Source organism: Pungitius pungitius, chromosome 6 (assembly GCF_949316345.1).
Source record: "Pungitius pungitius chromosome 6, fPunPun2.1, whole genome shotgun sequence".
Taxonomy (NCBI): Eukaryota; Metazoa; Chordata; class Actinopteri; order Perciformes; family Gasterosteidae; genus Pungitius; species Pungitius pungitius.
Window position 1 is genome coordinate 1732094 of NC_084905.1, and position 15204 is coordinate 1747297.

Consider the following 15204-nt stretch of genomic DNA (forward strand, 5'->3'; position numbering starts at 1 on the left):
ATATGAGACACAATTTGATTCACATCGAGCAGGTAAAGAATCCAACGGTTTACATCCTCAGTGATTTATTCATATTTGTGTCGTCTCTTAGAAACACCTAACCGGTCTCATCAAGTAATTGCAGAAGAAAGTCAAAATACATTCAGATAAACATGAGCACCTGTTTTTGTAGATTCTTCCACTCCTCTATATAAAGCCGGCTTAAACGGGACAAAGAACGAGGCCGATCCGCCCGCCCCACGGTTGGCAAACAAACTACTTTAGACAACAAAATGGTGGACATGCAAAATGAGTCACAGTAAAGAATAACAATGAAACCAGTGATAAGTAAGTACTGCAGGAAACACAACGTATTCCTATAATGCTGCCAACTAAAATGTGGTTATTTTCCCCATCGACTTTGAACATTTTTTGAATGTTCCTTTTTTTAAATCCTATAATATATATTGATCTCACAAAAGCATGACACGTGCCATTAACACTTATATACACACACACACCGCATACAAAATAAAAAAATAGTTCAAATGTTTGTATGCGTGAGAGCACCAGGTAAGGCGGTGAAAAAAATAAGAGCATTTTAATGATCGGACCGAAGCTCAGCCACTGAGGCATGAAGTGTGTATTATTCCCCTCTTGCCAAAATAAAATCTATCTGATGAATTCTGGAGTACATTTGAGTTAAAGGGTTGAAAAACGGCTACAATTCAACGCAAGAAAAAAAAAATCTGCCTAAAAAGAGGCTGTTCTTTTCAAACGGTGAGAAAGGCTTTGAGGGGTGTCAACAGAGGCCTAACTGAGCCTTTAAAATACAAAACACAATCAACTATGAACTCAAATCATGTGTCATTCGCAACAGGCAGAATGTCAGTACACAGATGAAAGGAACAGAAGTTGATACATATATATTTATCAAATCTATATTATTTACAACCAAATCTAAAATTGTACAATTACTCTACTGATAAATGTTCTACAAAAATTGCATAACAGTGTTTGTTCTTTTAAAGTATGTTTTTATACCTCTTAAGAAACAAAAAAAGGTTTGCTACTGGTGAATAGTCCTTTAATCCCACAGAAAGACACATGGAGGTCAAAGCCCACGCTGCATCCTGCCGGTGGCGAGCGCTCCGTGGGAGGGGCCTTCAAGTTTTGCCTCTTTAAGGCACAACCTCAAGGCCTCCCAGGAAGTCTCTGAGCTGCACTGAACAAAGACGCCGGTTGTAGGCGGCGGCGGCGGTCCGAGCGCACTTACGTCATCGGGTAGATCTCAAGTGATCAACGGGAAAAGAAAAGAAAAAAAAAAAGAGTTTGTCCTTTAACTTCAGTCGGGATAGACAGCTGGACTCAGGCCACCAGGATGGAGTGAGTTAGTCCGAGTGTGAGGCTCCCTCCCGGTGGTTGGACACAGGTCCCCCTCACGGGCTGCTAGAGGTCCTCCTGTGCCTGTCCCGAGTCCTCTCCTTTCCTGCGCTTCCTTGCGTGTTTGTATTTGTCCACGTATGCCTTGACCAGATTGCCCACCTTCACGGGGTTGATCTCCCCACTCTTGCTGTGGCACACCTGATAACCAGGAACACAAGACAGTCACACGACAATTCTAGTTTAGTTGGTCGGCGACAAAACTTTCATTTTTTTTTCCTCTCGGCCACATTGAGAACTCGCCTTCTGGACGGCTTTGCGTAGAATCTCTTTGTATTCGTCCTTGTCGATGTCTCTCCTCTGGTAGAAAGGCTTGATGGCAAGCTTCACCTCCTCTACAGCTCTCTCCTGCATGTGCAGCTTCTTCAAATACTGACAGCAAAAGGAAAACCGAAATATTAGTGATACTGTTAAGTAGTATGCCGCAATAGGTGTTGGGACCAGAGACCCATAACCCGCTTAAAGCTTATACATCCAAAAGGCGGGTTCACCTGGTCGTTCCTCGGCAAATCCCCTTCCTCCGCGTCTCCTTGCTCCCCTTCGGATGTCGAGGAGGAATTGAGTGGACCAGCAGCGGTCGCCTTGGAGCGGCGGCTGACAGCTCCAGGGATTTCCTGTTGAAGTAAAAAAAAAGAGATCAAATAGGTCAAATAAATAATTTGAAAAAAAAAAGTTTGACTAGTAATGCGGGCTGCAACTTGCTAGTAATGCAACTAGGAATTTAACATTATATTTTAATATAATGTGGGAAAATGGTGAACAATGACCGTTATATTTTCCCATTATCGGTGGGAACTGTATCGGTGATTCAGAGCATCTGGAAAGTATTCACAGCGAATCACTCCGATTTTGTTACGTTACGGCCTATTTTCAAAATGGACTACATTTCTTTTCCTAAAAACTCTACACACAACACCCCATAATCAAAGTGAAAAAAAGGTTTGGGGAAATCTTTGACAGATGACCGTGCATGTCAGAGCACAAGCCAAGCTTACTCTGGGAGGAGACCAAGAGGCCAATGGTCACTCTGACAGAGCTCCAGCGTTCTGTCCTCCACGAGAACTTTCCAGAAGGACAACCATAACAACCAAGAGGACTTAGTTGGGAACGTGTGATTAAATGTGTAGACAACAGTGTTCCAGTGTAATTTCCACAGAATGCATTTGACTTTTTTTTTTAGTCTGAAACCATTTCAGTTTCGACCATGACTCTGCAGAACCGTGGAGAACACGTCTGCCTCCTCTGGATCAACACTGCCACCTTCTGGTCATTAAACCACTTCCAACACTCGATGACTATCAACGACCAGGCCGACTCCGACCTACCTGACCGGAGGTCTGCACCGCTGAGGATGGTCTGCGAGCTCCTTCCTGCTTCAACTTCAATTTATACAGAGAAAGCTCTACGCAAGACAAAAATCCAGAAAACACCAAGATGAAGTCGTCTAGAAGCGCTCAGCGTGCGTGGCACAAAGGAAAGTGGAGCAATGAAGCAGGCAACACTTACTGCTGGCAGATTTCTGTGGCTGAGGCCCCTCAGGCTCCTGTATATTCCAGGTGACCCTCTTTACCTGAACCTTAGCTTTTGCTCCCGCTGCAGCAGGTGCCGGTTCTTTCTTCTCCTCTACCTCCCGTTCGTGTTTGACGGACGCCGTGTCCTCCTCGCACTTCACGCCGTCCAGGCTGTCCAGCATGGCGTCCACGTTTAAGTCCTCGTCCTCGTCGGAGGGCCGCAGGGCTTCCCGCTTCAAGGGGAGAGCCAGGCGCGAGGCGTCGGGTTGTCTCCCGGGGGGGGGCGTGGCCTCTGCGTCTGCCGGGGTCAGCGCGGGGAACGAGGTGAAGTGGCACAACCCCGGGGAGCTCGGCTCGGACTTGACCAACGGGACTTCACGGGCCTCCGTCTTGATTTCAAACATCTCCGTCTTGATGGGGTCTTCTTCCTTGTCCACGCGCCCGGCTGCCACCGAAGGATGAGCGTCGGGTTCTTCTTTCTTGATTTGTTGCGTGGGAGAAAAATAATCTTCAAACATGTCAAGAGATGGTTGTTGTTTTTCTTCCTTGATTTCTTTTTCCATCTTTATCTCTTTCACTGTTTCCGCGGTTGTGGTCGGGCTGTTTTGGGCTTTCTTTCCAATTTCAATGGTGGCAATTTTCCGTTTAGTCGCTGCGGCAGCTTGGTCGTCTTTGAGGGACCTTTCACTGATATCCTTGTCTTTCTTCTTGCCTTGTAACAGTCTTGTGTCTTTAGAGGACGAAACACAGGAGCCGGAGGTTTTCTGAAAACTCTTTGATTTTGACGACTCTTCTTCTTTGTTGTTGTTGTTGTCTCTTGAAATGGATCTAGACCCGTGTCCCTTCTTGTCCTTTGACTGTGACTCCACCTTGTCTCTGGAGGAGAGGGACGATGGCTGGGGTTGCGTGTGGTCGTCCCTCCTTTCCCCGGATCGGGACCGGGATTCTGAGCAAGACGGTACATTTAGTTTGTCCTTTGATCTGGACCTGGAGCGAGACCGGCCGCGTCTCTTGTCCGTTGACGCCCGTCTTCTGTCACCGTCTCTCTCTCGGCCATCGGAGCTCTCCTTGCTCTTTTGTTTCTGTTTCTTCTTCCTTGAACGCTCTTTGCTGCTGGAGCTGGAACCGGACCTGAAATCAATGACAGAAGAAAACCCGTTACTCCTCATTAAAAAAGGTCTCTGCAGCAAACAGTTGATAGCAGGAATACTGGGGATAGTATTTAGTACTTACCTAGATCGCCTCCTGTCTTTGGATCGGGACCGGGACCGCCGTCTCTTCGTATCTGGGGAATTGCCCTGGGAGCTTTCTGAAGTTGAGGTTGATCTTCTCGTCCTCACTTTGGAGCTCCTTCCTCTGTCCTTCTCCCTCCCTCTCGGTCGGCCATCCTGGACTGAGGCGCGGCGGTCAGCTCTTCCGTCTCTGTGCGTCTCCTTTGAGGCCGTCAAGGTATTCTTCTCATGGCCTGAATGTTTTGACGCGGGAGAAGGTTTGGAATCGGATTTAGTTTCAAGCTTTTGCTTCTTGCTGGTGGGGGCGGAGCTTGATGCTGATGAACTGCTCTCACAGTCGGGGGGAGCACTGTAGGAACTCTCCTCCTCGAGGGTCTCTCTCTCAGTCTTTAAAGGATGCAGACTTGGATAAGCAGCTGTGATGTCATCGGCTTTCTCGGACTTGAAACGTTTTCCGCTGCAACCAAACCTTTCGTCTTCTCCTGCGTCCACTAACCCGGGCTCCGTCTTCACTTTGGAGGTTGCAAGTAACGACGTTTGTTTCTCGGTCTTGATGTCTATTAATCGACATTCTTTTTCTACCTTGACATTTTCCTCTGAGCATCTGGCCTTCTGCAGAGTGGTCTCCTGAGCACCCGTTCTTCTTGGTTCTTCCTGTGAGACGTCGACCTCCTGCCTTTCAGTTTTCACACTAACAAGGTCCTGCTCGCTTTTTACAAGTACCCCTTTATTGCCTGAACTAGGGGGCTTCCCATGGCGGGCGTGCACCTCCAGGCCCGTGCTCTCAGCTTCGTCTCCTGAGCTACTTGAGTCCGACAGCGTAGGATCAAAGGGATCATAGATCTTCTTACTGTCTGGCTCCTTACTGCCTAGCATACGCGACGCCAGGAGCATCTTTTTGTCCCTGTGCATCTGCCGCTTCTTCGCTTCATCTTCCTTCGTACTCCGAGGCGTCGGCGCACTGCCTCCAGCAGCAGAGGATGACGAGCCGCTCAGCTGCCTCGACTGCCAGGAGTTCCCACTGGAGTTAATGCGGAAGCTCACTGCCGATGAAGACGAGGAAGGCAGGGAGTAACGCGGCTGGCTGGCAGAAGAGCCGCCAGGGGACGAAGAAGAGGAGAACGAGTTGGAGAAGGTCGAGGAGGAGCCGGCTCCGTCGGGCCTCGGAGTCGGACCATCGGCCCGACCCTTTTGCTGGTCCACGCTTTGCTGCCTCGCCTTGTCCCCAGCAAAGCTGGTCATGCCCGTCTCTGGTACACAGAAACCATTGCTGCCATTGCCCCTCGCACTGCTGCTGCTGCTTTTATTGCTGCCACCTTGGCTAGAGCCCCCCTGTGTCGTACCACTGCGCTCCTTTTTTATTTTTGGTATCCTGGGAAGCACTGACACATCTACCCACGTGGGCTTTGTAGCTGCTTTTTTAGGCTGGAACTGTGAGGAGGCCCTTTCCTTACTCTTGGAGGCGGAGTTGAGCGTGGGGTGGATGGATGAAGAGGGGCCGGGCTCCTCCACTCCTCCAATGTTTCTCCAGTGACCCGGAGGGTGCGTGGGCCCTGATGGACGAGGTGGCTGCGGCCTCGGATGACCTCTGGGTGGAAAATCCAAATGAGAGGGTGTATGGATGTGGCTGGCTGAGCTGGGCATTTGGGGGGGCAAGCGAGAAGAGCTCTGGGGGTTAGGTCCGTTCACAGACCCGTGGGAGGACCCCGCGAGGTCTCCGTTGGAGCTGAAAGACTGAGAACCGTCTCCCTGGTTCGGGGACACCCCCGGGCTACTGCAACTTGGATTCAGCGCGGATGGCATCGCTGGAACACAAATCATTCACAAAAGGATCAACTCACTTAAGGAGTGGGGAGATTTCTGGGTTTTCTGCATTCCTCGGACGATTGTTACCAATTTATACATTGCTCACAGAAATTATTTAGAGTAAAAGGTCAGTGTTGGGGACAACAAGAAAATGGTAACAGCAGCACACTCAGCTGAGAGTGAGAGAGGAATAACTCTTAAATATTCCCTAACCTGCACAACCAAGCGCTCAGGTAGAAATAATTACAACATATACTAACAACATACAACAAACAACATACAACAAAGGCCACAACACATTGCTTTGCAAAACATTAAGACACAAAAAGTAACAGAATACAGCAATAATTTGATCAAATGAATTAGAAAAGGTACTAACTTTGGATTATTTTCTGACGAGCTTTGCAGGATGGCTCGGTTTAGTATTATTAGTTCGATAATTTGATATTTCGAAAAAAAACAATTAGGATGATGTCAAATATCTTATCCTCTATTAGTCTCACAAACCACCAAGTGTCTTCAATCCAACAGCTATAACAAATGTAATTCAGTATTAATTAGATTTTGTGTTTAAAATGTGTCCCACACACAAACACACACACACTTACTTGGCTTTATAGCTTTAAGGGTACCATCCCGATTAATAACGACATCAGAGCTGTCCATCAAGAGGACACTTTGTCCCGATAGGATGCTGCCCAGGAGGTCGGGTACAGGAGCCACCTCCACATCGCGCCCTGAATGGTGGACATTCATACCTCTCCTGGTAACGCAAGGCAAACCTTTAATTAGATCAATCCTACTCAGCATCAGTTTAACTAGATGCCATGTTGATGACTGAGAGCCAAGACACCTTGCATTTACAAACAATTCTGATTTGTAATAGTCTTTGGAATATCTGTTTGTAATGCTCACTATTTGGTTATAGTTACTATGGTTCTCAACTTAAATGATTACACATTTGATTGTTTTTATTTGAAAAACAAACGAAAAATATGTGAGAGCATCTTTACATTCATCGGATTTAGACTATTATAAACAGTTATTTCCTAAAAAGCAAGGTACTTTTTGAGAAATTTTCTCTATGATGTGAGGAACATTGTTTACAATAATTTCAGCCCCAACATTGGAGGTCTTCTGGGTGATTTTGACTTGTATCGAGGACATTTAAAAACCCTGCGTTATTATAACATGCTGCAGTAAATTGTTGGTAATATTCCAAATTGATTAAGCATTAACATGTTATCCCGCTAGCTTTAAATATGGAACAGTCCCAATCAAGACGTGTTCTGGATAACCAACCCTTACACTTTCTGTTAAAGTTGATGTTACCTGGAAACACCTGCAGTGACGGGGCGAGCCACCGGCTGGTGGGAGCGAAGAGCGGAGCGAGAGATCCCTCGTCTCTTGGCCTCTAAGAGCGTTGTAACGCGGGCCTGCTGTCCTTCCCCTTCACTGTTCAAATCGATACTGTAAGAAACCATTTACTTTAAACTTTTTAAAACTGTTTGCCCAGCTACAAACAGTGAAATACACAAATTCTACACATGTGCTATTCTTATAAAGGCAATAGTGACAACTAGGTAATGATTATAATACGATTCACTCAAACTAATGAAAACTTTTAAAACTAAATTGGGAATCTTAAGTATCGTGGTTTGTGTCGCACATCTACATTAAGTCTTCTTACCGTTCCAAAAACGGATCCAGGTCAAAAGGATCTCCATAGATGGAGAGGGATGCTGCACCTATGTCAGCACGCATGCTGCTCAGCGTTTGCTCCGACGGCCGATAGACCGTAGGAAGCGAAGAGTTCTTCTTGTCCTTTACAATTCTGAGATTACTGGCAATGCGGCCTCGAGGGGTGGCAGCTTTTTTCAACATCTGGTGGGAAAAAAATGGGTAGTGTTCATTGAGAGAGAAAAGCATCTCACAACCCAATTGGGGTGTTATTAATTATTTACAGGGATTCATTATTACAAATCATTGTGATTCAACATCCATGGCTGACATTGACATGTTATATTCATTGAGTGAAACATTTAAAATCCAATTATGTGATAGGTCAACACTGATGTTGAAGACGCACTCACTAGGTTTTTTCGGGATTTAGTTCTTCTCACTTTCCGCCTCCGCCTCCGGACTCCGGTACCGGATTTACCCGTAGCAGAAGATGTCTTCCTCCTTCTTACCTTTCTGCGCTTCCCTGTAAAGTCGTACAAGATGTCCCACATTACCAACGTCTCGATTTCGGCCCCGATGTGCCATCTCATGTCCATTATAATATGTGATTATGTTTAAAAAAAACGGTTGTAAATGTGTACGTGTGGGATAATTACCGGTCTTTCGCCTGCTGCTGGATGGGACACGAGGTGTTAAGTCCCGTATGTACACAGCCGTGTTGAGCCCGGACACAACGGCGTTAATCGTATCATCCAGCCAATTGGACTCAATCAGATACGTGGGAGCCAGCTAGAGAAGATAAAAGTTTGCGTCACTCAGCTAGTATGCTTAGACAAACCATTGCTTTCCCAAACACGTGCACTTCTCCACGAAACACAAGCATCTCAGTCACCAATCTAACGCAACAAATGTCCAAACCACATGTAACCATTTCTACTGTGAGCAACACTCAAGCGCACAACTCAATGAGTCATTATGCCGTCAGTGAATATTCAGCCCGAATATGCTGTGGAGGCTAGTTAGTGAGGAAGGAAGGAAGGAAGGAAGGAAGGAAGGAAGCCAACACCGAAGCGTCACGCCTCATGCCAAACCTGCGATGAGCGTGCCTGTGTGATGCGATGGCGATTGACGTTTGCTCGAACCCGCTCGCTCTGCTGGGTTCGGGCAATCGCTCGGGTGGGACCTGCAGCGGCGGACTGGGGGCGACTTGTGGCAGGGCGGGCAGTAGAAGGCAGGCTCTCGACATCACTCACATCATCAGCTGAAGCCCCTGAGACAAAAATATTTAAATGTCTTGACTTAAATTAAATTAAGCTTCTGTCTTGGTTGGCGTAGTTTGGGACCTTTTGAACTGACACACAGTGTTTTGGAGGGTGAACGTGTTCAGGTTGAACAACATCATGTTGTGAGGTTTTATTGCCTTAGTGTAAAAAAAAAAAGCTTTTTTTTGTTGCAAATAATTTAAAGTCGTACTTGATTGACGATTGCTGGCTTCACATCCAGGGCAGAACCATTCCTCCACAGGAACAGAGTCAAGGGGGGGCGTGAGACATTCCATGTGATACCTGTGGAACAAAAAGGCATAACAAATCATTCTGAGCGGCTGTAATAAAGGCTGAATAAAAGCTGACTTTATTCAGGTTCATAATATCGGTCTCACCCAGCGTCACAGCCATCGCAGAGCAAGAGGCGGTCCTCGCGGTCACTCCCCCTGCAGACCTCGCAGCTGGTCTGCTCCAGGTCCACATCTATTATTTCCTCCAGGCCTTCCTTCACAGGCTTTTGTACCGTGATCTGAAGGAAGAAAACACCACAAACCCCACATAAATGACTTGTTTATCGCTTGAACCGGTTTAACAAGAGTTCCAAAAGTTAAGCTACCAAGACTGAACGCACTCACCATTTTCTTCACCTTGCCTCCATAACATTTTCTTAGGTATATGCTGTTGAAGGCAATGCGGTCTACGGGACAAGAGTTTGCATTCTGAAAAGCGGGGAACAAAAGCAATTGAAATCAATCATTGAGCTTCCCCCACCACGGATTCTTCTTGACTGCAGAGGATTCACTTCTAATCGAAACAAAGGTCTTTCTCTGTGGGCTTGTTCAACATTACGTGGGACCCACCTTGGCCCATGCAAGGATGCAGTCGAGGCAGAAGTAGTGCTCGCAGCTCTCTGGTGTGGCAACAGGCTGGCTGCTGAATGAGTTAAGGCAGATGGGACACTTTTCTGCATCCTCGTCCGAGCTCATCTCTGTAAGATCAATAGGGATTCCCCCAAAAGCTCCATCCTCAGCCTTAGCATCTCCCTCCTCCACGCCATCTGATAAAAGTGTTGAAATCTGTTGTGATTGTACTATACAATGTGTTTAGCGTACTCCAGGATGACGGGAAAACTAAGGCTCCATACGTTACAACAATTTTGTTAGGGTTTAATAATAAATATGAGCATCGAAAATCACAGTGCACATTTGAATTATATATCATCAGTGCAACAAGTTGAGCCGAGACTAAGAAGACTATTTAGCCATTTGGTAAAAAGTCTGTCACTCTTACCATCCTCCTCCTCCTCCTCCTCTTCTTCTTCTTCTTCATCCTCTTCTTCGTCGTCATCGTCCTCCTCTCCATCTAGATGACCCTCTTCTTCCTCACCACTGTCAGATTCTCCCTCCTCAGACTCACCACTGTCTGAGTCATCTAAGAGGAACGCGAATGCAACGTGTGGTGACGAACTCTTATGGGGGGCGGATGACATTTGGTACCCGTCATCTCACACATAGCCAAACATGTTGCACACACTACCTGAGATGACCCACACCGCAGTCCTCTTTCCTTTGCTGTGGGACGCACTGCGGTTGATCAGCTCATCTTGGCTGTCATCTTCATCCATGGCGGACCATCAGAAAAACTGCCCAACAACTACCGACAGCTTTACTTTAAATGAATCCTTCGAAGATCAGAATTACAGATGGTGTTACTTGACAGAAAATCAATGGATTTGTATTGAGAACAAACATTCAAACAGAGCATCACAACATGGGGTCTGATAGAACCGCATAATGATTTAAGTGTGGTGGTTGCATGTAGCCCAATCCAGTCTACTCACTGCTTAGTAGTGGGCAGGAGCTGAAGGAAATATATTCATCTACAATGACACGGTGATATTTTTTACCTAGAGCACTGAGGGGAAAGGATCATCGACCAGGGGCTTCAACTAAGTCAAAGTCTCAGCTGGGAGTTTAGACTGCAGCCAACAGGACAACTCTATCCACGTGTGACACTTGGGAACTCGTGGGTAGCTCAGAAACTGCCAGACAGCAGCATTGATTAAAAACGAATTTTGTAACCGAGTTGTGCTTGCAGACCAGAAATAAATGGTTACCCCTTGAACAGCTCGTCGGCGAGCATCAACCTGCAGATTGTGCTACGGCTACATTTTGTAAACAAAGAAGAAAGCGCTGCACCAAGCAGATTATTTCCCCAGGACGTCGGTTAAAATGTGCATGAGGTGCATTTGTAAACAGGTGTACTAAATATGTTCGCACTGACAATAACCCGGGACTGACCTTTGAACGCAGTTCTTAAAGAACAACTTGTGCTAGCAATCAACGTTAGCTTCAGTGTAGCGTGTTAGCTAGGCTCACAATGGCTAAATTTAGCAAAGGTCCACTAAAAGCTCCTTCGGACTGCGGCCAAAGGCTCTCCGTTTGTGGGGTAACGTTAGCGTGCCGTCACGCGAGAACCTCGTTCGACCTTCACAACTGCGGTTTCCCATTCGAGCATTTTTTTTTAATAATAATTCAAAACCTACTTAGTAATTTAAGGTATTATTTGAAGTCTCCACGGTTGATGACTGACACCACCGGCTGGCTGAAGACGGAAAAGGCAGCAGAGCGCAGCTGCGGCTCTTAAAGAGACAGCACCGGTTTTATGGCGAGCAGCCTTATCGACACAGCAGGTGAAGATATCAAACACTGAATATTTATATCGTTCAGTGTGTATAATATGATTTTTTCAATCCCATTACATTGTTTTAATACATGGATCAACAAGCAGATGTTTTGTGGCGCTGAGTAAAAGTAGACATTTTAAATCTCTGTGATACCTTTTTTACGTGTTAATAATCAAACCTTTGGAGACGGTTACATTTTACACACACCTCCTAACCCTTAATTCAAACGGATCAACACGCACACTGTGTCTTAATTGATGAACATAGATTATAGATTGTTCCAGGCCTGACACACAAACAGAAAGTAGGTGTCGCCGCCTAGCGGTAACCCCGATGTGACCAGACCAGAGGTTACGTAACAGGATCTAATCCTGATTTGCCCCTTCTATGTGTCATCGGGTTATGTGTATCCTGGTTGTGAATAATCCAACTACAGATATCTAGTTTAAAACTGTCTAGGGGAAAGCTCTAGAATAGACAAATCTTATCCCAAACGTTTTGGTTTATTATCAACACAAAACAAACACATAAAAATGGAAAGTACATCATGTTCCATTTGAAAAATTGAGAAGGGGGTCAGTGAGTGAAAGGTGAAAAGATGTTTCGCGTTCACCTAAAAAGGGGATGTTAGATTTTACTTTTCAATTAATCATGACATGCGTTGTTGTGTAACATAATACTTATAATTATGGTGTGATATTAAGTAAGTCATGGAGTTGTACTGAAGTATCCAAACATAACTGTGTTCATGTGCTGCCAAGATTGTAAAGATTAAACAAATATAATTCTTATTAGTAGCCTTAAATCTCGTTTATGCTGTACACTGTAATTTCGTGGATTCCTAACTCTCATTTAATTATTGAGATCCTCGACCTCGTCCTCCGCCACCTCTCCTCCTCCACTCGGTCGTCATCATCAGATCAGACCGTCACGCTGCTTCCTTGGTACGTGCACATCCACACTCCGCTCATGGCAACACTGTACACAAGTGAGCCGAGTTCAACCACTTCACACTGCAGGGGTAGGGGCGACATCTGTCAAACCACCTAAAGTCGAGTTTATCCCCCTCCACGAGCAGCTGGAGCATCGCGCGGCGTCAATTCGAGGGTGGAGAAAACTGTTTCACATCTCAGTTTGCAAATAACGGTGGGCGAGGACGGGGAACAGTTATAAGATAATGGTTTATTCCTAATGTACGACGTGCAGAACTGAACGCGCCGCACCCCAACCATAACTCACCAAGTCAGCCGCGCGTGCTGGCCTCGTTAGCCCCGCCCCCTCGCGATCTCTATTCGTCGATGACCTAAAATTGATGCGGCGTGAAACCAAAACGCGAAAGCCCATTGGCTTTATTATGAAGAGAGTTTCTTTGCGATTTGCATGACCAGGTTGGGTTGCGGATGCAGAGGAGTGGGCATGGTAGGAGTAATGCGGAGTAAAGTGAACTGAACTTCTGTGTCGGTGTAGGCAATATCATTTCATCAATGTGCACCTAACTTTAACCGTGCACAGTGATTCTTTTTAGAGGAAAAATACATGGGATTTTTTAATTGATAGTTTGTTGGGTCCTATCGGCGGAAATGATATATGCTTTTATTTTAGGGATTAATACAAAATAAAACTTGGGTTCTGGTAAGTAGCTTCCTTTATCTGCCCCTATTCTTTATATTATATGGCATGCATGCATGGGCGACATCCATTACGTTAGATGTAATATAGATATTTTTACTTGTATTTTGCAACTTTTTCATTACCATTGAAATGTAACTAATTTTGTATTTTGGTAGCCACTAACGTTACATAAAGTTAACCAGCTTTAGTATCATATGTCAAAGGCTACAGTTTGTTACAGGACAATTTGTGACCGTTCAATAATTTGGCGTTAGACTAATTTAGATGTTATATTCTAAGCAAAAAGGATGTTCTCCCTACTCCATGTTGGCTGCTTATGTCTGATATGTTTCTCTACAGATAACGCTTGCTCATGATTATGATATGTGAGACATCTAAAAGCAGGTAAGCCACTGACTAACGCACATTGTGCCAGTGTCCAAATCCACTGTGCGTGTGACAGCGGCTAACCTGGTTTTGGGAGCACTTCTCACTTTTTGGCTCGTCCATTACCAGCCACAGCCGGACCAGCCGCCTACATCTATAAGAAGCCCCCCCTCCCCCCCCCCCTCCCCCACCTCTTGATCGTGTCCCGTGCACGTTGCTGGGACAGGCCTTACTTAAGATGACTGCCCACCCAGCGGTCTCCATGTGTATTGTGCAGCCTATACTTCCTGCTATATGTTCTCGGCTTTGCATTCACGCCTACCATCACCATGGTGGTGAGTGTTTTATTTCAGTTTCTTTTTAGGATTTGTAGCTTACCTGCGTGTTCATTTACCCTGCGTGTTTCCTTCTTATGGTCAGGGGTTTCTTAAAGAGGTTCCTCGGGTGTACAGGTTAGCATTATAAGATAAAACACAGAACTTTGTTGTAGAGCAAAATTAATTGAGGAAATACAGCAAGGTGGGAACGCCTTTACAGTAGAAGAAGCAGTTTTCCAGTTTATTCACAAATGTGTACCAAGCAATAAAATCCATGTATCCAAACACTATGTACGTCTTTCTTTTTTTATTGGTATCCTAAGTGAAAGTAAAGTTTCTGCTCAAATCAATTGTTCCGTCATTTGTCTTTCTATTTTACTAACTAAAGCATTTCTTGCTATCAGTAAGGATGTTTCCATCTGTGCATAATGACTCGGTTTGACACAGCAGGAGGTCAGACTCATTGGCTTGTGGCCCCCCATCCATCTTCAGAATGTGGACGTGCAGATGCTCACTCCCGTCCAGCCCCACGAAGGTCCTTTCCCAGACTCCCATCCTTCAGTTTTCATACACAGGTGGTCAAATGTTCCACTTTGCCACCCCTTTTGCATTCAGCCAACAGCTTGTGGATTTGGTACCGTTCTATGAAAAATAATAATTCCCTCAGCGTTGTGATCCAAAACAGGATAATCTGTTAATGCCACGTTTTCTAGATTGGAATCTTCTGGGTTTCAATTTAAAGTGGGTGTGGTTGAATATCAATTTGTAGGATAATAGGGGAAAAAAAACATATATACAACAGTCCACGGTTGTTGTCTTTTTTAATTTAAAAGGCCGAGGGAGGAAAGACTCATTTTGACTTTAGGAGTACGTGAAGCGTCCCTCGTGTCCACAGGAGGGCGTCAGCGTTGCACCATGTGGTCTTGTGCAGACAGTGGGATCCAAACAGCTTACCTAACCCATACCAAGCCAGACAGCTCTCAGTAGAATCTAATTCTACATAATTAATCATAAGATCTAACCTGAAAATGTTACGCACCAATGAAGGAGGAACAACAATGGCGGACAAGTGGAACGGACACAATTGGATTTTATTTTTTTCAGTGTGTGTGTATATTAAACTTCAAAGAAAATATGTGGCTGCTTGGAATTTTACCTGCCAAGTGAGACCAGATGAGAGTATTTATAGAAATCTGAAAGGTTTCCGTCCGGGGTTTTCTGGAGCACACGGAAGCTCACGTCCCTCGGTGTGGAACAGCCAGCAGATTTACTCCCCAGAGTAAA

General features: G+C 45.5%; 1 protein-coding gene across 3 annotated transcripts; it reads right to left on the bottom strand.

The window, feature by feature from the left end:
* Nucleotides 1-44: 44 nt before the first annotated feature.
* Nucleotides 45-11532, bottom strand: phrf1 (PHD and ring finger domains 1). 3 transcript variants are annotated; one of them, XM_037450973.2, is made up of 19 exons: nt 11465-11532; nt 10456-10600; nt 10210-10350; nt 9780-9976; nt 9555-9638; nt 9315-9448; nt 9128-9219; nt 8746-8924; nt 8311-8443; nt 8065-8177; nt 7662-7855; nt 7304-7441; nt 6580-6734; nt 4167-5970; nt 2929-4064; nt 2748-2824; nt 1914-2036; nt 1666-1794; nt 45-1563 (listed from the first exon to the last, which is right to left on the bottom strand). In XM_037450973.2, the coding sequence occupies exons 2-19, from the start codon at nt 10541-10543 to the stop codon at nt 1429-1431; spliced, it is 5052 nt and encodes a 1683-aa protein (XP_037306870.2). In that variant the 5' UTR covers nt 10544-10600; nt 11465-11532; the 3' UTR covers nt 45-1428. The 3 variants fall into 3 exon arrangements, with proteins under 3 accessions (XP_037306870.2, XP_037306873.2, XP_037306871.2); XM_037450976.2 differs by having other exon boundaries at nt 76-1563; nt 10456-10572; nt 11465-11524; XM_037450974.2 differs by lacking the exon at nt 11465-11532 and adding an exon at nt 11220-11457 and having other exon boundaries at nt 76-1563.
* Between the last annotated feature and the right edge of the window lie 3672 nt (nt 11533-15204).

Excerpts from the sequence above, each read along its gene's own strand:
- phrf1 (XM_037450973.2), bottom strand. The coding sequence starts at position 10,543 with ATGGATGAAGATGACAGCCAAGATGAGCTGATCAACCGCAGTGCGTCC. Across the intron at positions 6,735-7,303 it reads GTCACTGCAGGTGTTTCCAG|GAGAGGTATGAATGTCCACC; the intron begins GTAACATCAACT and ends TTGCGTTACCAG. Across the intron at positions 4,065-4,166 it reads AAAGACAGGAGGCGATCTAG|GTCCGGTTCCAGCTCCAGCA; the intron begins GTAAGTACTAAA and ends CATTGATTTCAG.